Here is a 20,952-nt window from a genome sequence, read left to right on the forward strand (position 1 = left end):
CATGCCAGCTTGAGCTTACCGTGTTCTACAAGATCGAGGATGTGGTATCTCAGTGTTGGGGTCTAGACTGTAAACAAGAACAGTGGCAGTATCTTGTAGTGCTTCCTGGTCTACGAGACTTCACTAGCCCACATCTAAATGACGGAGCTCATGCCTGGCCCTGGGCTTTGAATTAGCCTCTGGTGTCCAGTGGGCACTGTTGCCCCTATAAACAAGTCTAGTTTTTAATGATCTTCCATTTAAATAGTAGGTTATTAGTGAAAGAGGATGTTTTGAAGTATATGAGTTAGAGTGGGGTTATGGGTAGGTTTTATTAAGGGCATGGTTTGGGAAATCCTGTCACTTTAGCACTGGAAATTTGATGCGGCTAAATATTGAATGTTGGAGTTGTACCCCAACTCACTGTAACTGAAGAGTGTTTCTGAATACATGGTTTAAAGTAGACTGCAGCTGTCTAGCAAGCATACTTAAGTTGTACATTCTTGTTCATAATGTTGAAATTTTCACTGAATTGCATAGGTAGGCTGTGGGTTTTGGTTTCTGTGTATGATTTAAAGACATACCAAATGATATTTTGAGGAGAAATACAATGATTTAATAACTTTTATATGCTTAAGACTCTGGAGGTAATGAAAACACTGTGTTTACTTCTCTTAGTTCAGTCACAAATTGCCTTCACGTTTTCTTACCCAAGGCCACATCCACTGTCTCCTCTGCACAGGACAGATACACAGACCTGAAACCAGTTGAGTAGTTAAACCCCTCTGAGCAGGACAGACCCGCAGGGCTGAACTGGTGTGCATTTAATCTCGCTGTGTGGCTTGCACCCCTTTTCAGCTCATTGTCTTCTGGCTCATTTATCACCAAAGTGCTCTCCTCATACATGAATGGAGACTGCTGTCCGAGGTAACTTTACTGCAGGAACACTAGCTGGAGCTGTGTCATGCTCTGAGACAGTTCTTCTCTCCTGGGTTTCCTAGTTTCCTGCCATGATACTTTACTGAGGAGTGTGAGAGAGTGGGCAGCACACTTAGAAGGAGAGTTGGTGTTTAGTCGTGCAATCTTGTTCATCCATTGAGGAAAGCTGCCCCCTGCCTGTTCCAAACCTAAAGCAGAGCGAGGGATACCGTGCAGGATGAGCATCTGTACCTAAGATTTCACCTGAGACTCGAAGTACTCCCTCTCTACAGCTTTCTGAACCCTGGTGGCTCAGTGCAAAAATCCCACACCTGCCTTCATGTGACCGCCTACATCTATTGGCTGGGACGTGGGAAGGTCAGCTGTGCTGGCTCAGGAAACAGGTGAAGACAGGTAAAGAGGCCTCGGTTGCTGATAACCTCAAATCACTTAGTAAAACCACCCAGGAGGAGCTTTGTAAGCCTCTGCTTGACACACTGACTTTAAGCGAGTTGCTTCCCATACTTATTGTCACCTCAGAAGTTAATAATTCAGAGTGGAAATTCTGTATCTTATTAATTATTCATTACACATTAATATTTTCTTCTTTACCTGAAGTCTTTATGGCTCAATAAGTGAAATATTAGTGTTTTCCTCTGTAATTGGTCATATATATTATAAATATGCTCATCTTCCAGTTTTCAGTGAATGCCTCAAATATCCTATACAATTCTCAAATATGACATTTTTGATTGTGCATAGTGATCGTACCTTCTCATCTATGTGACAGTGAGTGTTGCTGTGGTTGAAGCTGAACTTCAGCTCTTACTGGCAATTTAATTTCTACATCTGCAACATGGGTGTGATAAATAAATAAAGAAGTAGTGAACATAAAATGATTGTTTACATAACAACCCCAAAATACCAATAAAAAAGTTTCAAGGAAAATCACAGAAAGCAGGCTGAGACCCAGGCCTCTGTTTCTGGGGAACCATCTAGGTTCCCATGGAGCTGATGCAGCTCCACGGTGCCAGACATGTTCCTCTGCCTCAGCCCTCACAGGCTGCGCACTGGGACTTACACTGTAGGCCTTCCGTGCTCTGAGTTCTGGGTCTTGCCTGCCCCTTGCAAACTTAACTCTGCTGACAAGAACTTTTTAGCTGGGAAGAAATTGTAGTCGCCTTTACTATATGTGTTTTAGTTTTAAAAATTATATATATAAATAATCAGCATAGAATATTAGTGTTTGCTAAGTAACATTTTTCTTGAGAAATTGGAGATGATAGTAGATCTTTTCATGAATGCCAAAAGCTTTAACACTCTGTGGCTGGTTATATATAGTAAAGTGTTGACAGATTTTTCTTAATAAACCAATTCCAGAAAAAGTTTTATCTGACTTTGTATAAAAACCATCACTGTCAACATCAAATAATATGGCTTAAGCCACCCGATTTGCATAGCATTGCCCTGGGCATTATGCAGAATAAATACAGTGTACTATCTTTAGCTAATGTGCCCAAATGTACTATCAGTGAGTATACATTTGACGGCTCTAACTTACACAGAAGTTCAGCCTTTAAGACACTTGACTTTTAAGTTTCGAAGTATCTTCCTCCAGAGACACTGCTTTTACCAGATCACCTTTCTTGGTGAATGTTTTGCTCATTCTAACTCATTAAAGGTTAAAAAAAAAAGTCTATAGGAGTAATAATTATATATTTACATTGGGAAATGACTCAGTCCATTGGAGCTGCTATAACAAAATACTCCAGCCTGGATGACTTGTAAGCAATAAAAATATATTGCCCACAGTTCTGGAGGCTAGAAAAATCTAAAATCAAGGTGCCAGAAGATTCAGTGTCTGGTGAGGGCCTGTTCATAGATGGCTCCTCTTGACACAAATGCATGAAACTAAAAGAGAAAAATTGAATGTCTCTCAGGCCTTTCCTAATGTTGCAAACATAGCATCTCCTGGGGACAGCCACTCACCTGGTAAAACCCTCATATCTTCATTCTCACTGTGGAGATGAACACAGTGCATGGTCACTATGTTTTCATTTCCTTGACCAAGATAAAATTTCCTTCTCCTTCTAGTGAGCCCTGTTCTCTTTCTCCTCCTCATGACCTCTGTTCTTTCTCACCATTCACTTTTCCGGCTTTGGGAACCAACAGTCTGAGCCAACTTAAGCCATCAGTAAGCCTGGTTAGTAAACTTAAGGGCTGGATGTCCATTGTTAAGACCTGTAGTTACATATATGCCTACCTGAAGGCTAGCTAGAGTCACATGCATACACACATGAGAACCCTTATCTGACAAAGGGCATACATGCATGAAAGCCAGCTAGGAAATGACCCAGACTTCAAGTTTGTCGTTTTGCTTTGTTTTAAGGAGCAAGGGCTGAGAGAATTCTCAGTGACTTTCATTCAGCCTTTGCATGGTAACATTGATATGGAAGGTGTGGTTCTGGTAGTCTGGCACTGACCGGCGTTGGAGGTCTGTTTGTGGCCTTATTCTAGAGGTATTTGTGAGGAGCCCCTGCAGCGCTGAGCTGCTGCTAGAGGGACTGTGCTAGGGGAGCCTCCAGCTGGACTCGTGGGCTGAGCAAGGTGTGGTGTGACCCCATCCACAAGCAGCACCACCCCAAGAGCCGCCAGCGCGCTGGTGCCTCTGTCCCTGACAGATCGGTGCCACGGGAGCGGCAGACAGACTGTTTATTCCTACCCAAGCACACCATCTGGTGAAAGGAATGACTGAGGAAGGAGTGTTCTTCACTGCTCTCAGCAACACATCCTTTCTTCACAGTCCGTGGCTTCCAACAGACCCTTTGAATAAGTGCTGCTGTGTGGCTCTGTCCCCTTCCCCACAGGCGACCACATCTCTCTCCCTGGATCCTTGAGGCTTACGTCTATGTGCTGCACATCCCTCTCCGTCTCAGAAGCATCCCAGCCCGGGCGCTCTGAGCCTCTGGATGCGCTCAGGCCCATGCACCCGTGAGGTTTAGTAGTCTTCGGTGTGGCCAGCCTCCGTACTGTGTGTGCTCGTTAACCTCGTGGGCTAGGGATTTGCGCAGCTTCAGAAGGACGTTTTGGTTTTGGCCAGATCAAGTGGACTAGATTAATGATGGCTATAAACTCACGGGTAGGCTTGCCACTGACAATGAACATGTAGTATTGTTCCTCTAGAGTCTGGGCTGAGCATTAGAGCATGCAGAAGAGATGCTCTGCCAGGTAGGAAATTTTATAAATGGTCTAGCGGCTTCAGTTTGGTCCCTTGACCCCCAGAGCTACATTCAAGGCGTGCAGGAAGCCCATTGTTCCTTCTGGGAACTAATGTGGAGACCCTGCATCTACCTGGAATGGGGTGTCTGTTTCCACCATTCTTACCAGTGTGACTGTCCCACCCACCCTATCAGAACACCTCTGAATGGCCCCATTTAATGTGATGTCCAACAAGAAACTCACTCACTGGGGTGGTGCTCAAGTCATGATCAACAATGTAAAATCTACTAAACTAAGGTTATATGAAACCATAAAGTTTAGGTAAGATTTGGCTTTTGGTTTTGCTTATTTGTTTTCCTTTTTAAATTATTAAAACATATTTAAATGTTAATTTAACATTTTTAACTAAATATGTTTATTAAACACATTTAAATGTTTAAAAACAACAATCCCTTTAAAAATGTTGATGGAAGATGAATAAGTGATACATGAATGAATGAACAAATCTGAACTCTTTAAAGATGGCCCCAACTCCCTGTCATCTGTTCTGTGAATTTACCTAGTATCATTTGGTTGCCCAGGGAGGACTATAATTTGAAGATTGTATTTAATCTTATTAAGATTAAAATGTTTTAAAGAGTAGAGAAATGGCTCGGCAGTTACTGCATTTACAAGGGACCTGAATTTGATTCCCAGCACTCATAGTAGGCAGCTCCCAGCTGCCTATGTCTCCAGATCCAAGAGACCTGAAACTGTTTTATGGCCTCTCTGTGTACCTATGTTCACATGCACGTAACCCCCACATAGGCACTGACTGCTCTTCCAAAGGACCCAGGTTCAAGTCATGGATGCTCCACATGGCAGTTTGCAACTGTCTAACTCCAGGCCAGGGGCTCTGACACCCTCACACAGACATACATGTGCTCCACATGGCAGTTTGCAACTGTCTAANTCCAGGCCAGGGGCTCTGACACCCTCACACAGACATACATGTGCTCCACATGGCGGTTTGCAACTGTCTAACTCCAGGCCAGGGGCTCTGACACCCTCACACAGACATACATGGAGGCAGAATACCAATGGGAATGAAAAAAAATATTTTTAATTGAGGATTTTTAAAGGGATATAGGGCACATTAAAGCTAAGTGTCAGTAGGAACGTATGTGTGTATGTGTGCACGCGTGTCCATGCGCGTGTAAATCTTCACGTTTGCTTCCTTGCCGTCTAGTGTACTTCTTGTGTCTGCTGTTCATGAACACAGCTGGTATCCACCATTAACTTATGTTAATAAGAAAGCTTCTTCCATGTATTTGTTGTTATTCTGGTCCCACCCCTGATATCTAGCACCTTGGAGAATAGGGGGAAATATATAAGTCTCTGGGCCATCAATCACATGCTGTGTTTTGACCATCCCCCCACTCCGCAATCTTCAGGGACCCTTACTTAATAAGTCAATTTAAGCAATCACTGCACAACAATAAAGCAGGCAGCATTCTAGGGTTGTACACTGGGAAAGATTGTATGCTTACATTGTCCCAGTGACGTGTCTGTCACTTGAGGCAGCATGAACCTCTTGAGGAAACTTCTAACGTGATATCTATCACTTCATTGTTACTTTCTCGTTACCTGTAAGCATCCGGTAGCATTCCAACAGCGGGCGGGCAAAGCTATGGCCCAGACAGTGCTGCTGGCCATGGCTCTTGTTGGACAACACCTACTGGTGTATGGTAGGTTGAGACTTTAATGGCTGCTAATACTGTGCTGAGCTGGGGAGTTGCTTCTCTTCTTTCGTGTCCCGATTGACTTACCACGGCATCAGAGGCGTGCTTCGTACCCGTAACAGCAGTGTGTGGTGAGAAAGAGATGCATTGATAAGGAGAAATACTTGTTTGTAGAGGAATCTAGATTGTCAGCTTACATGGATTAAAGGGAATATTGTCTCTTATTTTTCTAACTCCTTTCCATGGCAGTTAATGACTTAATAATTAGATTTGGTCATACCTGGGCCAGGCAGTGTAATCCAGAGACAGGAGGGAAGATACTTAGCAATAGAGTAATATGTTATTATAGCTCTGTCACTCCAGTTAAGATTGTAGAACTGTCGTGCTAACAGATGATGTGAAGGAACCTAAAGATGAATAGCTAACAGCCCTGTAGCCAAGTCCTCTGCGGATGCTAGTTGTTAGTTACTCTCATCCTCGCTGACATACAGTAATATTTCTGTCTCACAGACTGAGAGCCTTGGTTCCGGAAGGGCAGGAAGCATATCCAAGGGAACAAACAACCTTTGCGGTCCTCTAAATCCAAGCCCATGCCTCTGCCTTGTGCCCTCTGTCTTGGTTTCAGCCTGTGGCCACCCTTGACTATTAGTCCTTATTCCAGGCTCCGTGGAGCCACCAGACGTTGCTATAGGACAGTCGGGATGGGGAGTGGACCATAAAAGCAGTGTTTTAGTTGCCATGGAATTGGCATAGAGGGGATGGAAGAGGGGGTGAGAAACAGATGAGGCCAGGTAGAGACAGGAGCCCAGGAGGGAGCTGTATTGGAAATGGAGGGGTTTGATCATATGAAAATAGCAGGGTGCATTTTCTCCCAGTCAATAACCGCTGCTCAGCCTGTCCCCATAACCACTGCTCCTCTCGGCCAGCTGTGACAGACCCTCATATCCTGTCCCCAACGAGGGTCAGAGACCTCCCACCCGCCGTGCCCCGAGTGGCCTCTTGTAACTCTCTGAGTCTGGTTTTCACGTGCGTGTTGGTTCCACGTTGTCATGTATTGGGCACTTGACCTTCTCTGCTTGCTGCCATAAGGGCCCCACCCTGGCCGTGTGTCGGAGTGATCAGATCCACCTCCCCCTTCACTTGCGGTTGTCTTCTTTTCCCGTTGTTCACCTGTTACTTTTGCTACTTCAGATCTTCAGTTCTGTTTTCATGACCTGAGCAGGCGGTGTCATGAGCGTGGCCCCGGGCTGCCTAGTGTGGTAAGCATGACCGTTGCCATCTGTCATGACCTTTGCTTTATAGAAATGGGAACTATTGAAATCTGCCATTTTTGCTTGTTTAATTTCTGGGTGTTTTGAGGAAAGATCTTGGTCTAGCCCAGGCTGACCTTGAACTCATGGTAGTCCTCTTACCTCAGCCTCCCCAGGGCTAAGGTTAAAGGCATGAGCTGCCATATCTTGTGGCTGTTTTAGCTTTAATTTTTTTCTCGGTGGTAGTGGGGGAGGGTGTCTATTGATTAGTTATTTAGAGGAAAGGAAGAAATATATTTAAGTCTTTTCATGAAAATTGAAGTGTTCTCCCAGACAAACCCTCTGTTGCTCATAATTCCTAATGCCTTAGCTCTTCATAGTTTCAAGCATCTTTAAGATGAGTTGTCCCATCTCATTTAGGGGCAACTTTTTTTTTTCTTTATTTACATTTCAAATGCTATCCCAAAAGTTCCCCATACCCTCCCCCCATCCCTGCTCCCCTACCCACCCACTCCTACTTCTTGGCCCTGGCCTTCCCCTGTGCTGGGTCATATAAAGTTTGCAAGACCAAGGGGCCTCTCTTCCCAATGATGGCCGATTAGGCCATCTTCTGCTACATATGCAGCTAGAGACNCGAGCTCAGGGGGTACTGGTTAGTTCATATTGTTGTTCCACCTACAGGGTTACATCCATTTAGGGGCAACTTTAACAAAATTATTTATTTCTGACACAGGGTGCTGAGAAGGTATATACTCTGGTATAACGGAGACACGATTGCTCACGCAACTCCCATTCATGCAGCTGTCAGTTTGGTCATCCAATAGTTGGCCTGACTTTAACCGTAGATCTCAAATCTAACCCTCACTAAAGGTGAAATGCATGTGTTATGTTTTAGCGCCATGTCTGGCCAAATGCTGTATCCTACCTCATTGTGGGTCTGTGTGTGTGTCTGTGTATGTCTGTGTCCATGTGTAGTGTGTCTGTATATGTGTGTGTGATATGTCTGTGTGTTTGTGTCTGAGTGTATATGTGTGTATGGTGTGTGTGTGTGTGTGTGTGTGTGTGTGTGTGTGTGTTGCTTTTAGCAGAGTCAAACAGCTTGATTCCATTTTCCCACTCATTTCTGATGACAAGGCTTCAGGCTTGTACTTGAAAATATCTCCTCACAGATACACATTCCTGGCATGAATTGTCTTCATTTCTATTTCTGCCAGATTGAATGCAATCATAGCTACATTTTATACTTTGTGTGTGTGTGTGTGTGTGTGTGTGTGTGTGTGACAGAGGTTCCCTGTGTAGCCCTGGCTGTCCTGGAACTCACTTTGTAGCCCAGGTTGGCCTCGAACTCTGCCTGTCTCTGCCTCCTGAGTGCTGGGATTAAAGGTGTGCACCACCACCGCCCAGTTTACATTTCCCCCTTTAATGTGGGTTTTGAAATGCTACAACATCTTAGGTCTCCTAAAGACTTGTGGTGCACTTTGTAGATGTGATCATGAAGGAAACTTCCAGAACTATTATCATTTTTATGTCCAGAGTCATGGTGTTCTCTAATGTTGGCCTTCCCTATTTGAGGATAGAGATTCAGTGGCATAGCAGTGGAATTTAACATTGATTGGCAGGACTCAGCTAAGTAATAGATCTACTAACCAGCCTAACTGCGCATGTTATAGTATTGGAACATGACTCCCCACGTCTGCGCATGTTACAGTATTGGAACATGACTCCCCATGTCTGCACATGTTATAGCATTAGTACATGACTCCCCACGGCCGTGTGTCCTCAGTGTGTCCTGAAGGTTTCTCTGCTAACCTGTTTGAATGAGGACTTGTTTAATTACATTACCAATTTCCCTGCTTCAGTCTGTTTTTTTTTTACTGAGGTCTGACTTTGATGCAGTAGACACTCCTTAACCCTAAGATCCATCGCTGGATGCCATGCCTACAGCTCACAGCCCCTCCCGCATGCTGAGGGCCTGCACGTCTGGGTCCCTGTGAACTTACATGGCATACCACAGGGATTCCTTCCACACCCTGCGGACCACAGAGCCTGTCCTGGCCAGAAGCAGGGTTTCTCTCAGAGGTTTAACTCGGCCCGGGGTTCTCACAGAACGACTAGATAAAAAGAGAAGGGAAGAACTGGAAAAACCTCCCACGCCCTTTGGCCCCCTTCCTGCTTCTTTTAGTTAGAAAAACAGTAGAGTATTTGTGTCCTGTATCTTGTTGCACTTCTCCTGGGCGTTTATTACCTTGGCCTTGCACATGGTGCTGGGGTGGCTTTTTAATGCATCAAGAATGCATGTGAGTTTCTTTCCATCGTCACTGGGGCCACCCTAACAGAACTGGAGGTTCAATGTCAATCCTCATAATTTCTGTGAAAAAAGCTGACGTTTATATAAGTTGCATGGAGCCCCTGACAGCTCTAAACACACTCTTGGTGTCATCTTGTTTATGTCACACTACGCTTCTTACCGTACAAGTTCAGTGTGCACTCAGACCCTGGAGAGAGTCACAGCAAAGGAGTGACAGAGAGAAGCCATTAGAATGATGGGAATGATGTAGAACTAGCGAGCTTAGAGGAGGTGTGCACCCTTGTTCATCCCCGCCCTCCTCCCCAGCTCTGTGTTGGACAGGGGATGGCGCCAGGCCTGGAGGTGGCTGTATTCTTAGCATTCAGCACTGTGAGTGCTGATAAATTCCAGCTGTCCACTGGAGACTCTGTGTGCAGCCACATAACAGTTTGATGAACTAATCGATGGATTTTGCTAATTCAAAGGCTTTAAAGGGAAAAGAAAAGACCATGCATAGGGGTTTTAAATACATACATTTTATATACCTTTTGGTACAGAAATCACACTTACAAGGACATTCATCAGATTGCTGGATATGTTTGCCAAAAAAGTGGCACTAATGATATTAAGAGTAAATTATGATACAGTTTTAGGAGATACATACAAACATACGTACATACATACGTGTTATATATGTGGGTATATGCATATCATATCTATGCATCAACCTATAAAATGTAATACTGTTTGGCCATCATGATATGCTGTAATTTATTGAAATGGATAACTCCATAATATTAAGCAAAAACAAACTACTAAATGGTTTGATCTGTTTGTATGAAAATGTATTATTCTGTTGATATACATGAGTAGGAGAAGTCTGGAAGTTTATGTACCAAAATAGTTATGGTACTCATTCTCACAAACGAGATTCAGAGTCCCAGTCCCTCTCCCTCTCCCTCTCCCTCTATTCTCACCCCTCTCTCCTTATCCTCCCCACTCCTTCTCTGTCTTTCCCCCTCCCTCTCCTTCTTCCCTCCCTCCCTCCCTATCTCCCCCCCTTCCTCCTATTTAAGTATTGGTTGGAATTTGTTTGGTTTTTGTTTGTCTGTTTAAATATTGATGCATTGTTTGATTTGAGCAAAGATTTGAGGAAGAAAACCTGTTTCCATTTTGCAAAAAAGAAAAGTTCCTTCCCCTCAAGATGGAAGTTAGGACCTGAGACGGGGAATGAATGCAGACATCACAGGTCTGAACACAGCAAACTTTTAAACGCTTGAATTCTTAACACTAATATTTAAGGAACAGACAGAAGGACATAGCCAGCTGCCCATAGTGTGAATTCTGTGACACGGAAGGTGTTCAGAACACTGCAGAGACATCTGGCAAGGGTGGCCACAGAGTCAAGGGTTGACACATTTGAGTATTGCTGTTTGCCTCAGGCCCTTTTAAGAGAGGAGATTTTAACACTGGGGAGAAAATTGAACAAGGGAACTAAGAAAAGCCTTTCTGGTGCTCTTCCAAACTCAAAGAGAATTCTATTCCAACCAGCTTACGGCCAAGAAGAGCCTGTCGAAAAACCCCTGTGAGACACGCCTAAGTATAATACCCTCAAAGGGAGGCTAGTGGGACTAACTGCATCGATTTTGCTACCATTTACCCTGATGTGTGAGTGAAGACACGAGAGCCTTGATTTTTAGACTTGCTGCATGTGAAGTCATAGATGGTAGTTGTACGGTGCCATTTGGGATCAGAGTCACCGATGAATCTGCTGGTTCCTGACATCTCTGAAGCGCAGAGTCCCTCTGCAGACTTCATGTATGTGATCCCACAGATTCAGACTCAGTAGCTCTGGAACAGGACCCAGGAATCAGTACCTAGATTCTTATGTTGTTTTAATGACCAGCCAAGCTTAGACATTCCCAGAATAAAGTGTACATAAACATGCGTATTGGGACAGTTAAGAAGCCACGCCAGCCTATTGATGAGCACAGTCAATGCTTCCAAGCCATTGATATTTACAGAGCAACCGCATTGAGAAGCCCATCAGCGTTGTACAGATAAGCGATGCTTTGTGCAATCCATTAAGCACAGCTGCTTAAAAGAGCTAGTTTTATTTATCCATACATTATATAATCACGCCCATGAATATAACAAAAGCATGTAAATTCATGTTAATAAGACAAATGTTTCCCACAGTCTATAAACAAACTAATGGGCCACCTTCTGATCCTGTCTATGGATTTCCCTTCACAACGAAGGTTAATGGTGGTTCATAAATAGAGTAATTTTGGAATTTGGCACTCTCAACTTCTTCCCGAATGGTATCTGTTGAAAAAGGAGAAATGAAGAAAATCCATAGGGCTGTGGTGAGAATTAAACATGAGAGTATTTGCTGTTACGTACTTGAAGAGTGCATCTCTCCTAAATAATAACACCAGCTGCTGTACGTCACTTCCAGCACCCCGTCCATCCCCAGTTCTGTTTCTCAGGTGACCTACATTATGAGGCTGAGCAGGCATGGGAAGGGTTGCACAGGTGGATCCCAAAAGCCATTTGCTATTCCTTGAACCAACAGGTGCATGCCTACAAGCTCTTGACCCCTAGTGCATATCTCACTCGGGAGTTACCCCCAATACTTCCCAGATGCCTTACCCCTTCACTTAACGTTGTGTGAAACCTCCCAGTGACGCCTTCCTAGGATGGTACCTACGTCCCTAGCATGCTCTCTGGCCTACCTCTTCTGTCTCTAATAAACCTTAACATACTTATCTTTATTGCTAATACTCATTTCTTCTGCTGGGCTGTAGTCAGCGTGAGGGCCGACGTCTTTGTTGTTTCTTGTGTATCCTGGGTGGGCATAGCAGTATGTAGGATGTATAGAAAATCAGTATGTTGGTGGATGACAGAGGCTATAATCCAGGGTCCTACTGCTGATCTCCCAGGGTTCTGCTGCTACTACATAGCGGGCCTTTGCTCGGCGGAGCCCGTGGTTCCCACAGAGTTAGAGCATCCCACACACTGTGTGCAGAAGGATTGCTCCTCGGCTCCTGGTGCATCCTTCCTACTGCTGTGAGTCAGAATGCACTGACAGTAGCTGCTCCTTACTCTGGTCCCACAGGATTGGCTCCACCCAGTCTTCAATGTGCACTTTGATAAAGATCAGCCTGATGTATGTTCTCACCACAGTGCCAAACACCAACAGCCATTAGGTGTTGATTGTGGGTTGGGCCACTATGTCTGATGTGATTTTTAACTTTCAGGTGTAAGAGTGCTTTAGATGTAGTCCAACAAACAGGCACTTGAAAGACTGTAACATACTAAGTTCATGTGACTAGCTAAGTTGATTCTGAGGCTAAAGTCTTGGTCTGGTTTGGGAGTTGGTGCTGAGCTCCGTCAGCATAGGGTTTTCCCTCTTTCCATGTCTTCTCCTCCGAGTCCCAAGAGATCCAGGTTCCTCCAGGTCTTACCTTCCCGTGTAGGACTCTTCCTGTCATCCCAGCCCTTCCGCTAGTGTTAGCATCTTCTGGAGGGCCCAGTGTTCTGAGGTTACATCTTTGCTTGTCCTGTCAGGCAGTGCGGGGCTGATTCATGCTATGCTTTGGCTCCCTCTCTCTTCCTAGTTCCACCTCACAGCCCTGATCCCTTGGCCCAGCTCGTTTCTCCTTCGCAGATCTCTCCATCTCTTGCTGATTTCTGATTTCCTAACACTCTGTCTTTTGGCAAGCTGTGTTCTTACATAAGTGGTGATGGCAGGAGGGGGTGGGTCCTATTCTGTGCTGTCTGATCTGGATTCCTGCATTGTCTCCTCTGGCTTTGAAAGCATCTTTGTTGCATTAAGTGGGAGTAGGTACCCCAGCTCCATTTTTACCAACTGAGATCAGACACATAACAGGAAACGCTGTGCTCAGTCCTACAGCTTTCCCTGGCAGGGGTGAAAGGCAAGCCTCCATCCACAGCATAGTTTACAGTATTCCCACCGTCCCAAACCCTAGTGTTAACAGGGAGACAAAGTCTATCACCACCTGAGGTTTCGAAATGGATAGGGTGTTGTTGTTGATGATGATTTGTTTTGTTTTGTTCTTAAGATTTTGATCTATTACCAAAAAAAAAAAAAAAAAAAATTCTATGAAAGCCAGGTGTGGTGGCTGACACCTTTAAATCCCAGCATTCGGGAGGCAGAAGCAGGCGGATTTCTGAGTTTGAGGGCAGCCTGGTCTACAGAGTGAGTTCCAGGACAGCCATGGCTACACAGTGAAACCCTGTCTCAAAAAACAAAAACAATAAGCAAACAAAAAGATTTTGGTCTATTTGTCAGATTTCTTGATTGGGTTATTAATCTGCATTTCATCCTTAATATCCAGGTGGCCTCTCTGTCGGTTCAGTCAGTAGAGGTAGGCAGGTTCTCAGATACTGACTACATTTCACCCCATTACTGCGTGTTATGTTACTAATAGCCATTGGACCTGTGTTTGTAGTGCAGAACAGTGCCAGGAACTCGGCTGCCAACCTGGTCAAGGTGTTGACTGTAGGTTGACCACCACCTGTTGGAACTTTTACCTCCAGACTGAAGAGCTCGTGTATCAGCTACCTGCTAGTCACTTGATATTTTTGCAGATTTTGAAAAGTCCTCCTGTTCCAATAGAACCTGTGCTTTTCACCTAAAAGTATGTCTCTCTTAAATATAAAATATTGATACACTATTGTATTTAAACTTAAGAATATTCTTTAAGATACTTTTCTTTTACCTAATAGTAGAAAGTGACTTGTTTGTTTGAGATCTAGCTCAGGCTGGCCACCAGTTCACTCTGTAGCTGAGGGTGACCTTGAACTCCTGATCTTCCAGCCTCCATCTCCTAAGTGCTTGGATTATAGGTGTCGGCCACCAGGCCCAGCATTAGAAGGCACTGTCTCAGCACTTAACCATTCTCAATGAGTGTAGTTAACGGACTGAAGTTAGGTCTTAACTCCAACTCCATAAATGTTATTTGTCACCATTTGTAAACTGCTTCATTAACAAGCAAGACATGTCACCTTGTGCTCTGTTGGCATGTGTGCCCCCAGACCGGAAGGGGAAAACTGTCACATCCCTGAGTGTAGGGACAGATCAGAAACTGATGCTGACATGGGCAGCAGTGTCAGCACACTGCCAGGCTGCTCATTTCCACAGGTGCGAGCTGGTAATGGGCCTGTGTACTACAGCTTCATTGCCGGTACCCTCTGTTCCCCCAGAGGGCAGTGAGTACACAAAAGTGCGTGCAAGAGAGTCCTGAATGAAGGTATGCGAAGGCCTCACATCATGTGTGGTGGCCACAGGGACACCCAGGTGCCTCTGGTGCAGATCAGAGCTGCCTGCGGTCCCCAGAAGAAACAGTGATGCGGTCCATGTTCTAGACCCGCCCTGATGCGGTCCCACTCCTCTATCTTTATACACACGTTGCTGTGTTCTTGCCTGGGCCTGCATTTGTGGATTCTGGAGGACAAGCTTGCACATCCTCCTGAGGCCCGCCATCTGCTTCTGAAGCAGGGTCTCATTGGCCTGTTGTCCATCAGTTAAGATAAACTGGCTGGTCAGTGAGCCACAGAAAGCCTCCCCCAGTGCCGCCTCAAAGCAGGGATGAGAAGCAGGTGCAGCTGTGCCTGGCTCCTTGCTGTGAGTTCTGACGATTAAGCCTACAAGGCGGGCACTGTACCAACTGAGCTGCCTCCAGCCCTCTGGCTTTGTGAGGCAGGTCTGGTCCCAGACTCAGTCATACCCCAGCCTGACTCCTTTCTGCTGGAACTACTGATGCGAGCACCACACTGGGTGTTCCCACTTACCTTCCAGTCCTCTGTTTTGCTGCCTGGAATAGATAGCCCCCCATGGTGGCATCAATTTGCTCTCTTGCCAAAGAAAAGCCTAAGTGTCCATTGGGGATATACTTGGCTTTAGGGTAAGTAGGGAGAACCATCTTGACAGGACAATGAAATTGCACAGCTCTCCTGTGGGGGAGCCTACCCACTATCCCATTTCCTACATGTGCTGTAGTTTAATCCTTAAACTGTAAAAAATAAATCAATAACTTTTCCTTTGAGCTGGCTGACTCCATGTGGGACAGGGTGGCCCTTTGTTAACACTTTTCATCCTCATGAATTCCACTACAGTTTCAGCTTTCTTGTTGTTGTTGTTGCTGTTGTTGTTGTTGTTGTTGTTGCTGCTGCTGCTTTGTGTTCAGGAGCTATTTAGAGCATGATTTGTTTTGTATTCTTATAGAATATAGTAAAATTGTTACTGGTAACAATTATGTTACCAGTAAAGCTAACGATTGCATGACTGGCTGAGATTTTTGAGTTCACATGTCATGGAACAGACGACATTTAAATTAAGAGAAGTCGGTCTGAGATGCTGAAAGTAATTCCCCAAATATATCTGGAAAGGATACATAATTGGTTTTAAAGGATCCATAATTGATTAATTGAAAACATCATTTGAAAAGCCGATTTATGATCCCTTCTGAGAGCAATTTCAGAACGCCCTGGGTAAGCACCAAGCCAATGGGTGCAAGTACCGTTCCATGTGGCTAAAGAGATCATGTATGCACGTTAGAGAAAAAGAGAGAAAGTGTGTTTCCCCTGCTGACTAACTGCTGCAATCCCTGTGTGTTCTTCCAGGTATGAGAAGGTTCCAGTCATCCTGGTGGGGAACAAGGTGGACCTGGAGAGTGAGAGAGAAGTGTCCTCCAACGAAGGCCGCGCCTTGGCCGAGGAGTGGGGCTGCCCCTTTATGGAGACTTCTGCTAAGAGCAAAACGATGGTGGATGAGCTCTTTGCTGAAATTGTGCGGCAGATGAACTATGCAGCTCAGCCTGACAAAGATGACCCATGCTGTTCTGCCTGTAACATACAATAGCATCCGAACATGGCTGCCCCGGACAGGATTCGTATAGGCTCGTAGGCACCAGTAACCTTGTCTACTGCACTGCAGTTTGTAGGATGGGTGTTGTGTGAGTCAACGGTGCACTGGAACCTTCAGGCCGGATGGCCAGCTGATGCCTCTGAGTACCTGTGGGTTCCGTGACTACAGCCTCCACCTCTGTCCTCAGTCCTCTGTACATCTGCAACCTGAAGGCCCCACCACCAAGCTACAGGGTGACCTCATTTGTCGTGATGATGGCATTGCTGTTGAGGTGACAGAAGCCACTGTTGGGTAAACTAAAAATAATCATGAGAGAGAAACCAGAAGAATTCCTATGATCACTAACAATTAAAATATTTTGTTGTCTTAAAAAAAAATAAAGGAGAAATATTTTCCTACAAGAGTACTGAAGTCAGGAATGGATGGAGCTTCTAGCCAGTGTATTCCGTCCAGTAAAACAGCATTGCAGGGAGACTCTGCCCAGCTGACACATTTCTAGTTTTCAAATTGATGCCTAATCGTAGATGTTATCCTAATTCGTGACATGAAACTCACATATCAATCCTCAGTAGAGTAAAAGTCAGAACAAGGCTGTGTGAAGACCCAATCTGGCTTTAGAATTTGTCGGATCACCTGCTCTGCCACAGAAAATAGTCTCATAGGGGTTATGAAAATTGAGTCGCACGCCCACCCTCTGCTAACGGAGCAGGGATGGTCTTTATTTACTGAACAAGACAGAAGCAGCTGAGACGGAGAGCCAGCCTCACTAACGAGCCTTGTAGCCGATTAACCATCGCAGAAGGAAAATGAAGCCATGTTACACCCACACGCTCCCATTTGCAGACACCCCACAGGACAGTATAGACATCTGGCTTTGTGTGTGTGTGTGTGTGTGTATGTGTGTGTGTGTGTGTGTGTGTGTTCGTGAAAGCAGCCTTTAAGGGCCACGGTTGCAATGGGATCCTTGGCTCACCTGCTTTGGAAATCCAGTTTGCTGTATCACAGCTTTATTGTAGGCATTTAAAACAAAAACCAGATTGAACAACCTATGAAATAATTTGGGCTTAAAAGTCGAGTATAAATTATTTTAGGGAGGGAAGGAAGGGACACAGAACCTCTTATCTTCCCTTTTCTGGAGAATCATGGAAGCTTTTCATGTGTGCATTCCGCCCTGATGGCCGAAGTGGCTGGCACACACTGCCTGAGTCTTCTGTTTCGAAAGGGTGCTTAAGCTCTGGCATTTTTGGCCATGAAGTGTTTTATCATTTGCATGAGTAATGGCACAGGAAAAAAATTTCAGTTCAGGAGTTTGAGGAGCGTGGAAGGGTTCTTCTCCCCTCCCTTAGAGGCGTAAGTGCTGGTGACTGTCTTGATCCTGCCCTCTGAAGATCAGTGTGGCCTTCAGAACCACAGTGTCACTGAGCCCGGAAGCACTTGGGGCCCATGCCTTCTCAGCTTCACAGTCTCCTGCAAGTAACCACTTAGTCTTGTGTGTACCAGAGAGAAGAGTGTGTTTGTGTGTGCATGTGTGTTTATCCTTCCTAAGAATTTGGCACAATTCAGAGGCCATTGCCTTGACTGAGAATCTATACTGCAGAACACAATGTATAAGCAAGCAGTTTTTAAATTATTAGTCTCTTACAAGCCATTGGAATCTCCCCCACCCCAAGTATTTAGTAGCTGGCTTTAAGTTTACAAGATAGGGTGACAAGGTCAATGGTTTTTGTCATATGTGAGAAAATAAATAAATAAATAATGTGGGTAAAACCAGGTTGTGGGTGTTAGAGAGTCTTTGAGAATTCATGGTCTTCAGCGCCATTTTCTCCACTTAGGAAGTACCACATTTTATAGGACAGAAAACCCTAACAGTTTTCTTGAAACAAAGTCGATTATGTCAAAGTTGATTTTGACTCAGACATATGGGACTGAAGAAGTGTGTTTCATCTGCTGAAGTACAAACGTTAGTGTGAGACCTCTCCGGCCTCTAACTTGTCCGACTCATTCTCATTTTTAGAATCTCATAATGAACAGCAATTTATGATATTGCATATTAGAAGGGGCTGTACAGATCCCACAGCCTTACGTCATGGATGGCCCATGCAGACAAGGAAAGGGTGTGAAGCCTGAGAAAGCCGGGCAAGGTGTGAAGTGGGAGCGTTTGCCAGGCGTCTGGGCAGGCTCTTCCTACAGCCCAGTGTTTACACCAGCCCTTCATAGTGCCCGGGCATCGCTTCCCCGGGCCAAACTGTGCCACACCCTCCCCCTGTTCCTCTGGTGCAAGTCTGACTGACGGTTGTGTATGATGTTTGCCAAGATGGGGATAAAAACCCAAGGACAGGAAAAGGACACTTGTCAGCACATGAAATGGCAGGGCACAGAGGAGAGCCGGCCCATCGATATTTCTTTAAAGCCCAATCCGCCTAGCAACCAGATAAATGAAAGTTTGTTCTAACATGCCTTAAAAATATGGTTTGACCCCAAAGACCCACATTTCTTTAGCTATTACTTAGTTTTCTTTGCTTTGTTTTTTACTTTTCACACAGAGCCAGGTTTTTGTTTTGTTTTAGGTTTCTTTCTTTTATGGTGTAACTTGCGGGTTCTTTTAAGCTGTGGCAGCGACGGTAACCAACGCCTTTCCGCTCCTCAGCTTCCACAAGACAAGCCAGCATCTGCTGGGAAGCCTTCTAGGTGTTTCCGTACACCGTGAGAGGTGCTTTGACGCTCCCACCCTGCCCGTGCACCCCTGTTGCCACTCTCTGGGGTAAAACTACTGATGCTTGCTTGCTTCTTGTGTTGCCCATGGACGGCTGCGGTGTGCCGTCCAGTGTGAGTGTGGCTGCTGGTGAGTGTGACGGCGCTTTGGCCTCCACTGCTCTGGGGGTGCTTAGCTGCTTAGTTTCTCCATCAATAGCCCCCCTCCCCCGTTAGCACTGGCTCAGCTTTAACTGTCTCCTCAGCCAATCAGATGTTGAAGACCATGGGGGTCCTCTTGCTTAATTTGTCCTCGTGTATCTATTAAACCTTGATCAGGGTTTCTAGAATGGCTGCAGTAGATTTTGAAAACAGACTTACCGTTATTGATTTGGGATTCCCCAGAGATCCAGTTCACAGTTAATTGTTGAACTCTAATACAACTGACCATTTAAAAATGAACAACGGCTTATTGTTTTGTAACAGTGTCGGGTGAGCCCTGACATTTCAGTTGAAACATGAATTGTCATTATAACTCAATGCAAATTCAACAGTTGTATTTGGAGTTAAATTATTTTAACAAATAAATTTATTTAATGAAAGTCTGGCTTGTGTTTGTTGCTTAAACTTGTGCAGTGTATTCACAATATTCAGAAGCAGGGCATTGCCACACAACGTACCAGACACCCTTCATAAAGAACCCATGAAACCAAGCTAATCACAGGCTCGTTCATAGGAGGAGGGTGACTGATCATTTTCCTGGCCTTTAAAATAGCATGAAGAAGGTATGAAATCAGCATAAATACCCATCCTAGTAAATATTTTCCTTTCCTTATCTTAATCACAGTTGGGTTAATTTGGGGATTCTAGGTAGTTCATTAATTAACATTGGCCTTATGGTCCTGCCAGCACTGCTGGAATTCTCAGTGTCCACCCAGCAATGGATTGAGGTGGACTTGGTGTCTTCAGATCATGTGGTCTGAAGTTACCAGAAGCTAAAGGCAGCTGTTCTGTGGGGCTGGCGTGGCCTCTGTGGGGTCCTGCTATGCTGTGGGGTTGGGGTGGCCTCTGTGGGGGTCCTGCTGCACTGTGGGGCTGTGGGGTCTGTGAGGCTGGTATGGCCTCTGTGGGGTCCTGCTGCACTGTGGGGCTGTGGGGCTGGTATGGCCTCTGTGGGGTCCTGCTGTGCTGTGGGGCTACTGTGGCCTCTGTGGGGTCCTGCTGTGCTATGGTGCTGACGTCTATACGGGGCTCTGTGAACGTTGACAGATGCCGTTGTTGGATGTGGCCTCAGCTGTTCTGATAAGGCATCTATTCATCCCCTGCCCATCAAAAGGCTGCCTTTGGTTGTGTGCTCTTCAGACTCCTGGCAGCGTCCCAGTGGCTGAGAAGCTCCATTGTTTTAGAGTATAAGAACGACGTGAATGAATATAACAGAGGCACTGTAGGCAGAATGTCAGATATTTCAAGGAAAATGCCTATATTTTAATAATCAGTATCTGCTGACTGGCTGCACAGTCCATTTGAAGTGTTTAGAATGAGTTCTTACTTTAGCTGAGGGAATAGCTGAGACCAAAAAGGAATACACTCAGAAGCTCTATCAAGTTTACAGTTACTGTTTCTTAAAGGTACACGCATGGCTGGAGGGGTTAGGAGCTAACTAGGAGCAATCCCTGCTGGCCTGTAGGGCCCAGAAGCCTGAAGATGTCAGAGTCCCAGGAGAAGCGATGGATGCTGTAAAGCATCAGTGTAAACACATTGGCTTCTTACTATTTTGCTTAGATTCGTGATACCAGAATGGCTATTGGTGGCATGCCTCCTCCAGTTCAATAAGAATTAGGTTTTAAGGGAATTGCGTGTCTCCTAGGTACTCTGAAAAATTATTATATTCTTCACATATCTCCCTAAAACGTGATCTCCATGTTACCTCCTGAGAATGTCTTCAAGACTTGTTAACCCACACAAAGGTGGAAGGCAGACAGCTCAGGAGAT

General features: G+C 45.1%; 1 protein-coding gene across 1 annotated transcript in view; it reads left to right on the plus strand.

Annotated features, from left to right (window-relative positions):
* Positions 1-19,562, plus strand: part of Rap2a (RAP2A, member of RAS oncogene family) — a 28,614-nt gene extending 9,052 nt beyond the window's left edge. The window contains exon 2 of the mRNA XM_021203132.1: positions 16,026-19,562. Coding sequence (XP_021058791.1) covers positions 16,026-16,263 — 238 coding nt within the window. The 3' untranslated portion in view covers positions 16,264-19,562. The remainder of the gene's footprint in view (positions 1-16,025) is intronic.
* Positions 19,563-20,952: the final 1,390 nt, after the last annotated feature.

This window comes from Mus pahari, chromosome 8 (genome assembly GCF_900095145.1).
Source record: "Mus pahari chromosome 8, PAHARI_EIJ_v1.1, whole genome shotgun sequence".
NCBI lineage: Eukaryota > Metazoa > Chordata > Mammalia > Rodentia > Muridae > Mus > Mus pahari.